General features: G+C 42.3%; 2 protein-coding genes across 5 annotated transcripts; one reads left to right on the forward strand and one right to left on the reverse strand.

Moving 5' to 3' along the window:
* Positions 1 to 12: 12 nt before the first annotated feature.
* On the forward strand, positions 13 to 10902 carry LOC114146520 (Y+L amino acid transporter 2). Its single transcript, XM_028020656.1, has 10 exons — positions 13 to 141; positions 331 to 863; positions 4058 to 4183; positions 4270 to 4414; positions 5936 to 6059; positions 6713 to 6816; positions 6913 to 7009; positions 7115 to 7264; positions 7892 to 8075; positions 9263 to 10902. The coding sequence occupies exons 2-10, from the start codon at positions 344 to 346 to the stop codon at positions 9355 to 9357; spliced, it is 1545 nt and encodes a 514-aa protein (XP_027876457.1). The 5' UTR covers positions 13 to 141; positions 331 to 343; the 3' UTR covers positions 9358 to 10902.
* Positions 10903 to 11315: 413 nt separating this feature from the next.
* LOC114146522 (uncharacterized) lies at positions 11316 to 15967 on the reverse strand. 4 transcript variants are annotated; one of them, XM_028020659.1, is made up of 7 exons: positions 15158 to 15967; positions 14631 to 14755; positions 13530 to 13700; positions 13249 to 13357; positions 12557 to 12667; positions 11670 to 11748; positions 11316 to 11569 (listed from the first exon to the last, which is right to left on the reverse strand). In XM_028020659.1, exons 2-7 carry the CDS (start codon positions 14633 to 14635, stop codon positions 11478 to 11480), a joined length of 567 nt encoding a protein of 188 aa, XP_027876460.1. In that variant the 5' UTR covers positions 14636 to 14755; positions 15158 to 15967; the 3' UTR covers positions 11316 to 11477. The 4 variants fall into 4 exon arrangements, 3 of the variants coding, with proteins under 3 accessions (XP_027876460.1, XP_027876462.1, XP_027876459.1); XM_028020661.1 differs by lacking the exon at positions 14631 to 14755 and having other exon boundaries at positions 15158 to 15966; XM_028020658.1 differs by lacking the exon at positions 15158 to 15967 and having other exon boundaries at positions 14631 to 14862.
* Positions 15968 to 16250: the final 283 nt, after the last annotated feature.

Here is a 16250-nt window from a genome sequence, read left to right on the forward strand (position 1 = left end):
TGTGTTTGTGCAGGCTTGCAGACATTGCAACATCGTCCGACTGTCGCTGCCTCTCAGTTCTAATCTAACCAGTGTCCAACTGGAGACTTGGAGAGGTCGCACTGACCCAGGACAAGAAAACACTCATATCTCATAAACAAGGTGAGCTGACTTGCTAGTCTACATGTTTGCAGTTGTTACATGTGTACTCTGCATTTCTACCTTAACCACATGCTTTATGACTTGTCCGTACGTTGCTGGCATTGGCCTCACGTTGTTATTCTGCAGTTTTGTTGTTTGGGAATTGTGAGCTTCCACTGTCTAATTGTTGCTCCTTTACCTCAACATCAGGACTGAAGCACAGATGGGGGATTTAAGGCAGACCATCGGTGTCATGTCGCAGACGATATGCCCGAGTTCCCCGGCTGCGTCCGAGGAAGACCTGAAGACTCCAAATGGTGGGCAGCGGGAGAAGATGCAGATGAGAAGGGAGATTTCCCTCATCAACGGGATCTGCCTCATAGTGGGCAACATGATAGGCTCCGGGATCTTTGTCTCGCCCAAGGGGGTTCTGATGTACAGCGGCTCCTTTGGGCTGTCCCTGCTGATCTGGGCCCTTGGCGGCCTGTTCTCGGTGTTCGGAGCCCTTTGCTACGCCGAGCTCGGCACCACCATCCCCAAATCCGGAGCCAGCTACGCCTACATCCTGGAGTCGTTCGGCGGCTTCCTGGCTTTCATTCGTCTGTGGACGTCCATCCTGCTGATCGAGCCGGCCAGCCAGGCGGCGATATCGCTGACATTCGCTTTCTACCTGGTGGAGGCTCTCTACCCGACCTGCCAGCCGCCATACGACGCGGTGCGACTCCTCGCTGCGGCGTGCCTCTGTAAGGATGTGTGCGTGACTTTGAAAATATTGCTCATCTGTCAGCTGCTCCCTGAGCTAACTCTTCTATTGTTCTTGTGCATGAGATGATGGTGTGTTTTGAGTAGGTGCACAAAACTTTGTGATGCTCACAAACATCACAAAGTTGAAGTTTTGTTTGCTGCCTGGTTTTCATTTCCATGAATTTGATTTGCCCCCTGCCCTCCCAAATATTACACAATAAATCAAATCCTTGCATGTATGGCCCAGTGTGCCATACATGCAAGGACCAAAGATAAGATTACAATGTATAAAGGGTAAAAAACATGTATATAAAAAATGTATATATACATTTCAACAAAGATGCCTGTTGAAAAATAAACCATACTATTCTTAAAATTTAATAGAAAAGCTTCTATTGTTATTACAGCGTTCAAAACTAACTTTTTGCGTGTTTCCACTGGCGTTTATGATAGTTATTCTTTCATGACGAGCTACAACTCAGTCAGGCTGGAAGCAGTGTTGTAACAGTTTTGGCTTTTCTATTATAGTTGAGTCTTATTTTGTTGCGACTTTTTGTTTGTCTAACTCTGAGACTGTTTGCTAGTTTTTATTAGTCATTATTTATTCAATATTATTTAGTTTCCGTTTACCTTTCATTAGTCATAGTGGCAGTCTTAGTTTTTTTCATACTCTGGTTAATTTTGGTGTAGAATTCAAAAAGGTCAAAGTATCATACTGTGATCATGTATAGATTTATTGGGCAATGAAAACTCAGGGGAAGATGCCACTGGCAAAAAAATATATTCAGTTATTGTTGGACAACCAGCTGACTCCGGTCGGCCTTGAAGTATTAATTTTACTTTTAGTCAGAAGAAATATGTTGGTGGAACGGGATTGACCATCATGATGTTCAGGTGGGTTCTGTGTCCCAGAGACAAACGTGTTTTAATGGGAGATGTGAGGATCAATGGCAGAACAAACTGGCAAGAGAGTCATAAGACACAATGTGGAGTCATACAGAGATGCGATGTAAAGCAGCTACACTTCGGTGAGGAAGAACTTTATGCTCACAAATGACAGCTGGTTGCATGAATTCTGTTGTCTTGTGTCTCAGGTGTGGATTGTTCCTCAGCTTAAATATAAGATTCCTGTTGCTTCATATAATCCTGGGTCAAAGGGCGTCTTGAGTTGAGCTTCTTTCCAGTAATTGTTGCACTGGTTTCAATTTGCTCGATGTAAAACGACACACGCGAGCTTTCGGTCAGAGTTGCGGCTTCATTAGGCAGACTCAGTAGTACATGTTGGAGCCTCTGTCCTGCAGAATACCACAGTGTGTCCAACAGCCTGGTTTTGTGCTTTGGATCCCCCAGGACTCAGAAGCAGTATTTAGGCTGCAGGAGCCGCTCTACCAGGAAAAAGGTTTCTGTTTTCATAACCGCATACTCGCTGTGACCCGCTGCAGAGTCACATTCTCCGGCTTCTGACAGCCGGGCCTGAATCGGGACACCATCACCTTAGATGGCCCCCCCACCAAATGTTATTTAGTAACTACTGGAGGATTTGCTTTACGTTGCCCTTCTCTTCCCTTCTACCAACTTCTATCTGTTCTGTTCTTCATATTTTTTTATTTTTCTTTGCTTTCCTGCTTCGATCAGGTTCTAGATAAAGTTGCGATAAGAGATAACAGTGACACAAATCCACAGCTAATGTACAACTCTGGAAAAAAATTAAGAGACCGCTGCGCTGAACCTCACTGAAAACCTCTTGGGTTATTCCATCAAGTATTGACTTTTGAACTCTTCCTGAGTTAAGACACAAGCATTGTTGTTTCTGAATTAATATTAACTTGTTTTCTTTGCATTATTTGAGCTCTGAAAGCGCTGCATCTTTCTCGTTATTTTAACCATTTCTCATTTTCTGCAAATAAATACTAAATTTTTGCTTGGAATTTTGGAGACATGCTGTCAGTAGACCATAGAAGAAAAAAAAACAATATTCATTTTACTCAAACATATACCTATTGTCTGCCACCCTAACATGAAAATACACTAGGTTTGATTTTAAGCTAAGTAGCTCTGACATGCTATTACTTATTTGTCTTGTTTCAAAGGATTACTGAAATACATTGCTTCAAATAAATAACGCATGCATTCATCTGATAATCCTCTCTTTACCAAGAGAGACATGACCAAGGTAGCAGTTTGCTTAGCATAAGCTAGCAGCTAAGCTAAGCAAATGTTTGGCTTGCAACCATGGAACATGACTCCCGTCAGCATGTTGAATTTTCAAAGTGACTTCAACTCACTGCAGGTCGAGCTATATTCTAATTGAATCAGCTAACATTAAAATGATTTGACCTCTAAGGGCAACTCATAGGCTACATGCGCACAGCAGGCAAATAAGACCCTAACTGTTTTTGTCCAGATGCGACCCATATCCGACTGTTCCTTGGCAATCTGAACGGCCCAATGTCCGATCTTTTCATACCCTAAAAAATCCAAAGCGCGCCACTTCCATATGTGGTACTAAATCGAATACATATCCAATAGTTTTCAAAGCGTCTGCCGTAGAGCGGTCATGTCAGATTGTCCGACGTTTACGTCATTGAAGTAACAGAAGAAGCCAGACGAAGTAAATCCGGACACAAACAAAGGCTGAAGCAAGACGTGACCATTATGAAAATGAATTATGAAAGAAGTTTGTGTCACTGAAGAGCATCTCATCACCATCCTGGTTCTGACTGCGCACCCAAACTTCACCGCAGAAGTTACAGTCAATGCTCCAAAAAAAAAAGCCCATTTCCATCAGATGTGCTTTATTAGCATTAGCTCCCTTCATGTTGCTATGATCTTGTGACTATACTGTCGGCTCCCATTGCTGAATAAAGTTTAAAATCGTCCATTATTACTTCCGTTAGCAGTGCGCCGCTGTGTGACGTCAATGTTCTTCTTCATGCGGGTCGCTTCAAGGTCTTGAACCGTTCACACAGAGATCTAGTGGCGGTTGCATTTAATTAGTGGCATAAAGGAGCACACACAAAAAATCGGAGTAGAGCAAGACCTGCTGTGTGAACGTACCCTTAGACCATAGGCTGGTTGCAGGAGAGTTCATTTTCATTCCCCCACAGAAAATTATTTAGTATGGAATCCAAAGTGATGTAAATTTAACATCTTGGCTTTGAGGTTGACTTATTGTGTTCTTTTGCTTCTCCAGGTATATTGATCTTCATAAACTGTGCTTATGTGAAGTGGGGGACTCTGGTCCAGGACATCTTCACATATGCAAAGCTCATGGCCCTCTTCCTCATAATCATCGTTGGACTCCTGAAAATAGTGTCAGGTAAGTAAAAACCAAAAGCAGGAAAGCATCAGAGAAAGAAAAAAAAACAAAAAACACCTGCTTTAATCTTTGGCTTTTTTCTGTAGGAGACATAAACAGTTTTGAGAGTCCGTTCGAGGGGTCCTCAACCGATTCGGGAGCCATAGCTTTGGCTCTCTACTCAGCTCTGTTCTCCTACTCAGGCTGGGACACACTCAACTTCGTCACGGAGGAAATTAAGAATCCTGAGAGGTAACCTGAGCATGCCCAGGGTCCGTCAGTAACGGCTCATGTTTGTCGTCATTTTGCTTCAACTCAAACTGAAATCCCTGGGAGACAATGCTGCATAAGGGAACAGTGACTTTTTACACTTTTACAAGAAATGGTTGCTAAGTTAGTTGGGTTTCTCAGAACATCAGCGTCAGTGTGACACAAAGTCACACTGATAAAGGCTGTTGGCTGCATCAATATGCCGGATCATCAGCAATTTCCTTCTAAATTCAGAGATTGGTAGTAAGCTCTTTGACTCAGTAAGAGGTAGCTACAGTATACAATAGCAGCAACGCTGCAACTCTACAGTGGCCGTGTTGTTCAGTGCTAATAATAGTCATCTTGCAACCCGAGGCCCCGTTTACAAGGAGCCGGTTTTCATAGAAACCGTAATTTGCACGTCTCCAGTGATCAGAGTCTCTCACACCGGGACTTTCTGAATCCGAGTTTCAGAGTCAACATTCTCACCAACACCCAGAGATGTGAAAAACATGTGCAAAACGCATGGATGCAGGGTTTGTTTTACGCATGCACGGACAGAAAACAACAAAAACAAAGACAGATAGCGTTGCGCTGTGTGTGCTACTTACCCTGTACCGTTTAGCACAGTGGCTACATGAGCACTGGAGATATGTTACTGTTTTCTAAATGAGGTGGAAGCTAACAGTCAAAAGCGCATACGGCTTTCGACAACGTACTAAACTCACACTGCCATCTAGTGCATGACAACTGGAGCAGATTAAATGTGTTTTGGCGGTATTGTCTAACTGTGGAACTTTTCTCCAATCAATCAATATCCAAAAATACCAACAGTTCCATACAGTGGTCTCATGTAATCGTAGTCTCGTAGTTTGAGGCTTGATTCCAGTTCCTCCTATCACATGTCGATGCTCCCCAGGGCAAAGCAGTAAACCCCAATCTGTTTATTGAAGAATGTGCGCCTTTTTGTGTGCGAGATTGGTTGAATGCAGCTCTAGAGTAAAATGATGGGTATGACTATAAAAGTGCTATGTAAAATCGATTTAGCATCCAATAGGCCTTTCCAGGTCTCCTAATTTGCTTGGAAAGTAACCCTGAAGGTAGGAGTGTCTTTTGTGTCATAATGCGGATCATTTGGTCGAGCAAACGACGCCAAAAACACAAAAGTGGTTTCTTGTGAAAGCGTAGAAGGTTGATTTCCACCAGCGTAGCGTCGATGTGAACGTTACCAGTGTGAGTCACTTTGAATGGCAGGAGTCCACAAAAACCGGGGATATCTTCACTTTTTAACATCCGCTGCAATTTGAAATCTTTCCACAACAGACGGCAAAATTATCACCGACAATGCCTTCGACAAAACCTAACCAGAGTGCACAAACTACTCCTCTAATAAGTCATGCATCACTATTAAACATAAATATATAGCTCAGTAGAAGCTGAGACCTAGAAAGCTGTGACTAAGTCCAAGTTGTGTCATGTGTTACAGTACTTTTCTGTACGCCAGTCCCTGTGGCTCTGTTGCAGGAATCTCCCCCTGGCCATCGCCATCTCCATGCCCATCGTGACCATCATCTATCTGTTGACCAACGCCGCATACTATGTGGTTCTAGACATGCCGTCCCTGCTGGCCAGCGACGCTGTTGCTGTGGTAAGAAGCAAACAGTCACCCGAGAGACGAGTCCCACTGATGCTAAATATAAAGCTGCTCTAGTTCGAGATGAATGCGGTGGGGCAACCAGGACATTTTTATAGAGGTGCCCAGGCTGTGAGTCTTACTGACATTTTGGCTGGACGGTTTATGTTTCATTGTTGTTTTTCTGCATGACTCAGACCTCTAACGCTTTAGGGTTTACGCTAGAGTTCTCAGGATGCTGGTAATCACAGAGGGTGAATAAGATTTGCTCCTGTTAAGGTTGTGAACATTAACAAAGGCCATAAAGAAAACGGAGTCAGAGCTGATCTTTAAGGTTTAGGGTAACTTTTAGGGTTGCACAGCCCTATTTTCCTGTGGAATATGATCCTAAATTGTTCTATGAAAATGTCAGCCTGGTAGAAGGCTACCATATGTTTTTGGTTTTTTTTGCTGAAGTTAGTTTAGCTAATGGGAGTAATATTAGGTAGTAGGGAGTAGATTGTTCTAACTGTCTTCTTAATTGAAAAACACTAAATGGTATATCTGTTGTTTAATTAGTGAAAATAGGATATTTTTTGAAAGAGCTGAAATATTCTTGGCTTATCCTACTGGGAAAAATGGTACAACGTGTATTATTGGAGCATCAGTTTTCCATCCTTCCCCCACAGACGTTTGGAAATGCAGAGCTGGGTCCGTTCAACTGGATCATACCGATATCGGTGGCCATGTCCTGCTACGGAGGACTCAATGCTTCCGTCATTGCTGCTTCACGGTACTCAGAAAGCATGGAGAAGGTGCTCACATTGAGTTCATGCGGTCAAAGGAACCAGTAGTATGCTCTGCTAATCTTTCCGTTTGTGGAACGCAGGCTGTTCTTTGTCGGGGCTAGAGAGGGCCACCTCCCGGACAGCCTGAGTCTGATCCACCTGAACCGCTACACACCCGTGCCGGCGCTGCTGTTCAATGTGAGGAGCACACCACCGTGTTGCATCCGAACAAATGAATACCTGATCAAAATGCTGAGAAAAAATTAAAAAAGACATCTGAATGTTTTCTAACTGTGGCTTCAGGGGCTCATGGGTCTGATTTTCCTGTGTGTGGAGGACGTGTTCCTGCTCATCAACTACTTCAGCTTCAGTTACTGGTTTTATGTCGGTCTGTCTGTGGCCGGCCTCATCTACCTGCGCATCAAACAGCCAGAGAGACACAGACCAGTCAAGGTACGCCGTACTTGATTCCATCTTACTGATCTTACTTCCTTATGAAGTATATGAACGTTAATCTTCTTGCCTTGTACAAAGTGTTGCTGCAAATCCACAAATAGCAGTTGGCAATCGATCCAATTGATGGCTGCAATCCATCGCTGTCTTCTGTTCTCAACAAAATGTTTCCGATAAAATAAGTTTAGTTTGCATTCTTGTCTGTTTGTATAGCCGACACAAACATTTATTGAGTTTACAGTGAAACCAACTAAATAAAAGCGATATTAGACCTCTGTCTGTTACAGGAGTTTACGCGCACATAGGTCGTTTTGTCAGAGTGGCCGCTTTCCTTAAGAGTGTGACGTCACGTACAAGGGGTCAGTACTAACTGTCCAGATGTGAGGCTATTTGATGCTAGGCCGAAACTGTGCTATCAACATGACAACGATCAAATACAGTTTCAGACATTCAGCAGAATGAAAGAGAAGTTGCAGTGGTTCGGCCAATGTACAAAGGATCAGAAATCCTCCACAGTGATGTGAGAGATTGACAAAGTTCTACCGGAAACAAATACTGGGAAGGTGTTGCAGGAGGAGACTCTACGAGCTGCTGTTCAGTTCATCTTCTGTGTTCCTGTCTCTGCAGCTCAGCTTGTTCTTCCCCATCGTTTACTGCATGTGCAGCCTGTTCCTGGTCATTGTCCCTCTGTACGGAGACACCATCAATTCTTTCATAGGGATCGGCATAGCTCTGTCAGGTGTGCCGGTTTACTATGTCACCATCTACCTGCCTGAGGAGAGGAAGCCCCGATTCATACGCAAACTCAACAGTAAGCTTTATGTTTCCATTTGCATGTAAGCTTAGCAAAAAAAAAATAAATAAATAAGGATGCTTGTGCCTGAATATTTCTTTGTTTATCAATATCTCTTGCCAGTTAGAAGTATTCTGTTGGGAAGTGTTTGCTCCTCCTTTGGACGGTGACACATCTGTAAAGAAAAGGCATTTCTGGACTGAGCATCAAAGTTTAACTTGTGACCACTGATGGTCACAAGTTAAATGTCACAAGTCACATCGGTGGTGCGAAGACACAAGACGACATAGTGGCAATTTGCTCATTAAACAAACAGCGAGCTATGTGGTGTGCAGAAAGAACCCGATACGGCGTGACTTTGCCATGCTGGTCACCTGCTGGGTCACTACTGTGGGACGGCAACCAGCGTTTGTTACAAGTCAGTTGATGGGGTTGTGTTTGACACTTTGGCATCAACTGTTTGTCCACGTTAGCCTGGCCATTACATTTCTACTCACTTCCATTCGATTTTCTGAGATTTGTTTCATTTCTGCAGTAGAATTTCAACCTAGCCAATAAGCAAACAGAAGGAAGAGTTGTGAAGGTTGACGGCGAGTTTCTGCAGTATTTTTTGAATTGTAGTTTGCCTGTGATTATAGCTTGACAATGGCAGCATTGTGAACGAAGCCATTCAGTCCGTGCTGGCCACGCTTCCAAATATCGCGCAATTAAAGAGGAATCTTTAAGATTTTTTAATCCTGTCGAAGATGTAGGTCAGCTCAGCACTTCTCTCTTCGCAGTGGGTTGTGGTTGTTTACAGCGCATGCAATTTGCAGTAAGCGTCATATTGCAGCTGTTGCATTATATATGCATTACCGTCGAACGTTAGCGATTGGGCAAAATTGGATCTAGTCGTTTCAAACAGAGTCACGCCTCCAGGACGCGATCGCTTCTCGGTGGCCGAGAGCAGATACCTTCTGGATGAAGCAAAGCGTTGAACAAGGGGCTGGTTTTTACCAATAGTATGTTTATTACCATCAAGCATTGTTGCAATAAAGAAATAACAGACACAAACAGACTGCACTTTGTTTTGCTAACAGAGAAATACATTTTTTTTGACAGTTTGCATATTTGTTACACATTTGCTACACTTTGATTATACTCAGATTATTCATGTCGTAAATGTTTCTGACATTTCCTTCACTTCCTGTGTGTCTCTCTCCAAGCTTCTATCACCAAATACACACAGATGTTGCTCTACTGCTGCCTGACTGAGTTCGACACTGAAACAGGAACGCCGGACGGCGGCAAAACACAGTGAGACGCGCCCGGAACCACTCCATTCTTCCGGCTGCTTCCTGGGCCCTGTGTGGACAGTGTGACGGTGTTTGTGGGAATTACTTCTTGTCAGGCCTGCATTTACAAAACGAAGGGCCTAAAATCTCAAAAGACTCGCTGAGAAGGAGCGACTTCAACGTGGTGGCGATTTATTTTCTTTTTCAACTTTTGTATGTTCCGAGAATATCTTCTGTGAGGATTACAAGGAAACGTTTGAAACAAATGTGTAGCTAAAGCACACGTGTTGAAACGCTTCGTACAGAAAGGGACAGAATTCAGTCATCTGTCTGGCAGAAACACACAAGATAGTTTAATTTTCAGGCACAATTTTAATCCTATTTACTCTTTAAAGAATCGTTATTATTAATCAAAAGCAGCTCTAAACAAATGAGATTTTAGCTTTGACTTAAAGAAACTTAGTGTTTCAGCAGTTTTGCAGTTTTCTGGAAGTTTGTTCCAGATATATGGAGCATAGAGACTGAATGCTGCTTCTCTATGTTTGGTTGTGGTTCTAGGGGATGCAGAGCAGAACCAGAAGACCTGAGTGGTCCGGAACAACAACAACAAATCTTTAGTAACATTAATAGCATTAATGCTAAGCTAATTAGTCATTTAAAAATCGACTAAAGAATTTTGAAGTATGTCTATCAGCCTGGCTTTAGTGATGTTCTGGATCAATGGGTCACTATAAGGTTTTTTTTGTTTTCACTGGAACTCGTAAGCTGCCATGACTCCTGGGTCTACTGATCCAAACGTGGAGCACAAGAAAAACCCCCAAACAATGTCAACAGGCTATATAAAGAACTCTTCAGAAAATAATGCAAAATTTAATCACGTTGTACGTTTAATTTGAGCCGTACGTGTTATGATATATATTGCCAAAATAAGAAGAAAAAAAAAAACTTCCAAGAGAAATAAACACACATGTAATGGGCACAACGGTTTGCCAGCTGGTATGAACTGGAAGAAGAACAACTTGAAACAGCGTAGAGAACTGACCTGTTTAGTTAATGAGCACCGGAAGCGGCTACGTTCAAATTTCCGCCCAGCAGAGGGCGCTGGTTGAGCTGAAAAGCCCGGTCCTCAAACAATTACATCATTGCGTTGTGTGTGTTGTACGGCTGTTACTATAAGTCTAATTTATAGGTTCAAAATAAGATATCAGGAACAGAACGAAATAAAGCACCTTACCAGCTCAATATGTATCTATTTTAGGTTGCCGAGTTTCTTCCAAGACGACAGTGTGTGACTTTAGCTGTATGCTACCTCCAAAAACCTGTAACATTTTGTCAGTAAAAGGAAGAAGCATTTTCTATTTTCAGACGGGTGTATTTTGTCTTCAGTTTACTGTGTCTGCTTTGTTAGTCAGACTGTATTTAGAATATTGTTGCACTGTATGTGTGGGTAGAAATTAATGGCTGACCTGACTTGCTCATTGTGTGACGTATTGTCTGTGTACGGGTGGTAAAAATGGCCAAAAATAATAAGAAAAAGAAACAAATAATAAAAAAATAAAAATAAAATCTTTCAATTCAATACTTTATTCACTAAATATTTACTGTATGTTTTCAATTCCTTCATTTGCAAAAGTAATCATTCTGCTTAGATGTGTTTTATTGGGATTTTATATGAGACGAACATAAACTAGAACATCATTGTGAAGTTAAAAGAAAGAGGATTCATAACGCTTTACACCCCCCACCCCCCACCCCCCCACACACACACATATATATATATATATATATATATGTGAGAGAATCACCTTTTAGCACCGGAAGCAGCTACATTCAACCATAAACCTTCAGCCAGAGCGACAATGGCTATTTGTGAGAAAGGACCAGTCAAAGTGCAGATCTAAATTGCACTAGACTTCCAAAATGAAATCTCTCCACCTAACCTGACTTTGCTTGAACTGTTGTGAGAATAAGAACAGACAGAGTATTAGTCAGTATTAGTGTATTAGAGAAATACACCAAACATGTTGCAGTGAAAGTTCTGCAAAATACAGACCTGAATACAAATACACAAGACACTTCTAGAAAAAGAAAATTTGTACAAAAAATGTAAAAAAAAAAAAAAAAATCTTATCCATCTATTCCTGTCTTAAGAGAAGCTGCAGACGGCTGAATCAAACCCCGGACAGATCCACTTGTTGCTGAACTGTTTGTATCCTTCGGCGTCGGTCAGCTTGCTTCCTGAAACACAGAGGAAACCCACCGTCTCATCACCGGATTCCTCAGCAGGAGTGAACACAAGCGGACAGATTTGTGTCTGAGGAGACACGCTTTCAGTCACCGTTGACGAGGTTCTGCAGACTGCAGAAGTTGGTGGCGTTGTCGGCCGGGTCTTTGGAGCCTTCGGACGTCGCCTCGCCCTGTGGAGCAGAAAACATCGGGAGCGGCTGACTGAGGAATCTCAGGAAGACCGTCGAGCTTCCTTCTGATTTACCGCATCAGACACGGTTTCAGTCTGTGTCAGAGCTGAGCGTGACCGCACCGAACCCTGTTTGGTGTGACTGGAACTGAAACATCAGTTTTGACGTCCCGTTTCAGTCGACTGTGGGAGCAAAGTTAGACGGGCCTGAAAGAGGATAGTTCTGAATTTTAGAAGCAGGGTTCTGTTAAAAAGGCTATAAGCAGTTAATAGCATCCCTGCAGCAGATAACATCCGGCCATTTTTATTCAGAATAGGGTCAGCGGAACCGAGACCAACACTCCTGTCATGTTAAAAGTGGGGCAAAGACTCTAACGGCGTTAATTTTGATTATTTAATTACACAGGTTTTAATGTGTTAAAAATGTTTGACGGCAATTAATCACATTTTTTGCTCCAGTCAAAACCTCATTTCCAAAAAATCTGACCAGCAACATCCACCAAGCCAAGGTCATTACAGCTAACTAAATAAAAACTGGAACAGCTGATGCTTTTAAATGAGCTCAGCTTTAAACAGAAACACCTTAAATATATTGCTTCATTAAAAAAAAGAAAGAAGTCTTGTATGCATACGCATACGACCACAAAAATGTATTTTGTTGAGAAACGGGAACGTTTCCTCCAGATTCTTCCTTCTTCCTTCCTTCCCTTATTCGCTCGAACGTGTTTGCCAATTAACAACAAAAATCGCTAAATCGAGCAAATTCACTGGTCGATTTGTCAGCCTTAAAAGTTTCCCGCCGCGCTTACCGTCACTCTGCAGACGGTGGACTGCTCCAGGAGAAACTGGAGGATGTTCAGCGTCTTGGTTCTGGGAGACGTGTGAGTGGCCTTGATCAGATACGGAGCTGAGGACACAAGCTGACAGCAGAGGCTGCGGTCAGTCCGGTCTGCACATGTTCACATCTGCAGTCAAAGCCAAAGGCCTTCACGCCTTGTGGTGAGACTGTCAGTGTGATTCTGCATAGTAAGTTTTTGTTCCCCCAGAACGTTGCTAAAAGAAAAAAAAAAAAAAACTGATTTCTTTTTTCTCTTTTTTTTTCATGGCCTAAAATAATTTGCTCATTTCATTTCGTATATCTTCTGTGAAAGCACCTGAAATCAAGAACACGTCATCAGCAACACTGGCTGCTTGAAAAGTCAGGACAAGTCGTTGTATTTGACCTCTAAATAAAACCCAGTGCGACCTTCAAAGGTCGCCTAGTTTTGTAGATTATTCGTCTATTTGTAGCTAAGTATAAATCCAGAGAGGAAGCTGGAATTGAACTCACAAGCTGCAGATTGTGAACTTTTTGTCGAATTAGTCTGACTAATCAGAAACCGTTGATTTCATGAGTCAGATCGTTATTTTTGGTCGTAACAAACAACGTGGATCTCCTCACTTAAAGGAAAGAAAACTCTGCGTTCTGATTGAACAATGTGCCAAATGAGAATGTCCTGACCTGGTAGGAGCACTTCTCCCCTTCGTCCAGACAGCTTCCCTTCACCTGCCAGCTCTGGATCTGGTCCACCAGCCGGCCGCTAACGTTCCCGCAGTCAATGCCAAACAACCTGCCGAGCAGAGAGCGGTGATCAGAAAACGCAACGACGGCGTTAAATCGATCAAGATCTTCATTTCCGGAAGGAGACGGAAAGGAGAAGCAACGCTGCAAACAACTCTGACTAGCTAAGACGGAGGCCACAAGACATTTCCACCCGAATCTAGAAGAAGAATCAACCTCACCATTTGATTTTACATTGCGCGGTGCTGCCGGACAGAGAGGCAGTCACTGCTGCTGCCGCAACCAGAGCTGAGGTGAAGAAGAAGAAGACGAATCTGGAGTCCATGGTGAGGCTCTGTCTCCGAGTCATCAGGTCAGACGGACCTGCGGACAGCTGGGTCACAGGAAACAAACTGGAAACGAGAGACAGAACCCGGGCGAGTTACAGGGATTTCCACTTTCATGGAAAAAACAAACAAAAAACACGTGGGAAAGCCGGTGACCGTGGCTGCAACCAATTCACACCTAATGTGGAACTGATCCGAAGAGAAAGGTCAAAAGGGGAACTAATGCTGTTAGCCCAGAGGTCAGGTGCTGGTGGAACAACGGAAAACACAAGGAAAGAACTTCGATTTTTAGGATATATTTATAAAAGAAAGTGGAATATGTTGAATGTTGTGTTATTGCATCAAATATTAGGAGTGTATGCAGCAACATGAATGTTAGTGTCTTTGGTTGAAATGCAGCATGTTTGCCTAAACACAGCTGATTAAACCTTAGCTTTAATAACATAAAGCTACACAATTGTTTAAAGTGTAATCAGTAATACTTTTATAACAAATTTATGTCATCATGATTTATTGGTTAATGTCAAGTTGTTATAACAAACACATTTTGAATAATTTCAACTTTGTATTAAAAGTGTCATGATTTACCGAATGACACTTTATGACATCAGTCATAAATATTCATGAAGACTTACTCATGTTCATGACAGGTGTTATGTCATGTTTATGACGGTGTTATTCATAACCCGTTAAATAAAGTGTTACCAAAAAATGTCATATTTTAAAGTAAAACCATGGAGGAACATTACTTCAGAAGGAGAAACATGTCTTAAAGCTTCAAACTGAGTTTTTCTGACTCTTTTCTCGGCCATCATTCCTGTCGTACAACTTTGATCAAACTCATGTGGAATTATCTAAAAACAAAAAACATTTGTTTTTTTTTCTTGTAGGAAACAAACCAGTCAGTGTACATGTTCACATAGTCTATTCATCACGCTGCTGAAATGCGCTGTTGAGCTTTTTTTTTTTGTTTTGAAACGCAGTTGTCTGACTAACCTCATGAACTCAAGTCCTGGTCGGAAATCAGTTATCGTCCCCACAACAATCCTGGATTCACAGTCGTAGGACTGAATTCTGACGCTGTGAAAATGAGTCAGCTGATGCCAAAGACCCTTGACCTTCTGGAGAGAGAAAAACGCTTTCTGGTCACTTACTACTAGACTGAGAGAGATTTTCAAAGCCAAGCACACACACACACACACGCCCACCCCCACACATGTTTGCATAGCTATCTTTGTGGGGACTTTCCATTGACTTCCATTCATTTCTACACCCTAAGCCTTACCCTTACCCTAACCCTATCCATTACATACCTAACCCTAACCCAAACCAAAACTCAATTCACACCTTAGTCCTAAATCTGACCCCCGACTCAAAAACAGCGTTTCCCCTTGTGGGGACCAGGCTTCGGTCCCCACAAAGAGCAGTGTGTCCCCACAACGTAGTATATGTCAGGAAAATGGTCCCCACAAGGTATTAGAAGCAAACACACACACAGAAAAAAGGTGGAGGGTTGTAAACACCTCAAGAACTCTGCTTCATTGTGTGACGTCCTCACTTCGTCTTCAACTCATACACACACAAGGTGGGACGTAGCAGTGTGTGCTATGAAGTAGCTCCACTTCATACAACGCAGTTTTGAACAGCGGAGAGACAAAAACAGAAGCAGACCTTGGTCAATGTCTAAAGCCAGAACTAGAAGACAATCATTTCTAAATACAAAAGCAGGAGTCGTGGAGCCACACAGCCTGACTCCTGGTGAACTCTTCTTACCTGGAACGTGAGGAGTCCCTGCCGCAACGGTCAAATGACGCCCACTGGGAGACACAAAGGGAAACTGACACCGACAATCTGGGACATTCATTTTTTGTTGTTCGGTGTCGGCTGCTCCTTCTGTGTTCCCGAGAGCACCGCTTTTAAATCTATGAAATGTTTCACATTTTGTCACATTGTGACCACAAATGTCTGTGCATTTTACCGGAGTTGCATTCCACCATTTTGGAAATTGGAAAGCAAAGTGTGAATACTTTACAGTTTTTTTTATTATTATTATTATTTTCAACAACAAAAAAAGTGAGCATTTGTCAACATTCCCATCTAATGTGAAACTCCTAAATAAAGTCCATAAAATAAAGTTCTCTGTGTTTGCAGCTCCATTTAAGTATAAATGCAGCTGTTCTAAAAATAAAATCTTAACACGTATTTTTGCCTATTTTAGTGCGAATATCTCTGTACATTTGAGATAAGATAAAACTAACTTACAAGCAACAGATAGGAGCTTGTTTTGGGTCAATAACTTCTTAATATTGATGAAAATGTATTAGGTCCACTGGCAGATAACTTCACTTATAACATTGGGAAAATGTCTTATTCTAAGTGAACCAGTGGAACTAGTACTGCTTGAAATATTCAACATTAAGGAATTATTTACTTAAAACAAGCTGTCCAAGTAAAAATCCAACTTGCACAATTGACTCTGAGAGGCTGACTTCAAAGAAGCACCCCACACTTTTCAGATTTTAATTAGAAAAAAAAAAAGAAGCAACTTGAAAACCATGTCTCATTTTCCTTCTACTCTACAGCCAGGCGCTGCTTTGTAACGTAGATCTGAGCTGA

The sequence above is a fragment of the Xiphophorus couchianus genome, chromosome 6, assembly GCF_001444195.1.
Source record: "Xiphophorus couchianus chromosome 6, X_couchianus-1.0, whole genome shotgun sequence".
NCBI classification, from domain to species: domain Eukaryota; kingdom Metazoa; phylum Chordata; class Actinopteri; order Cyprinodontiformes; family Poeciliidae; genus Xiphophorus; species Xiphophorus couchianus.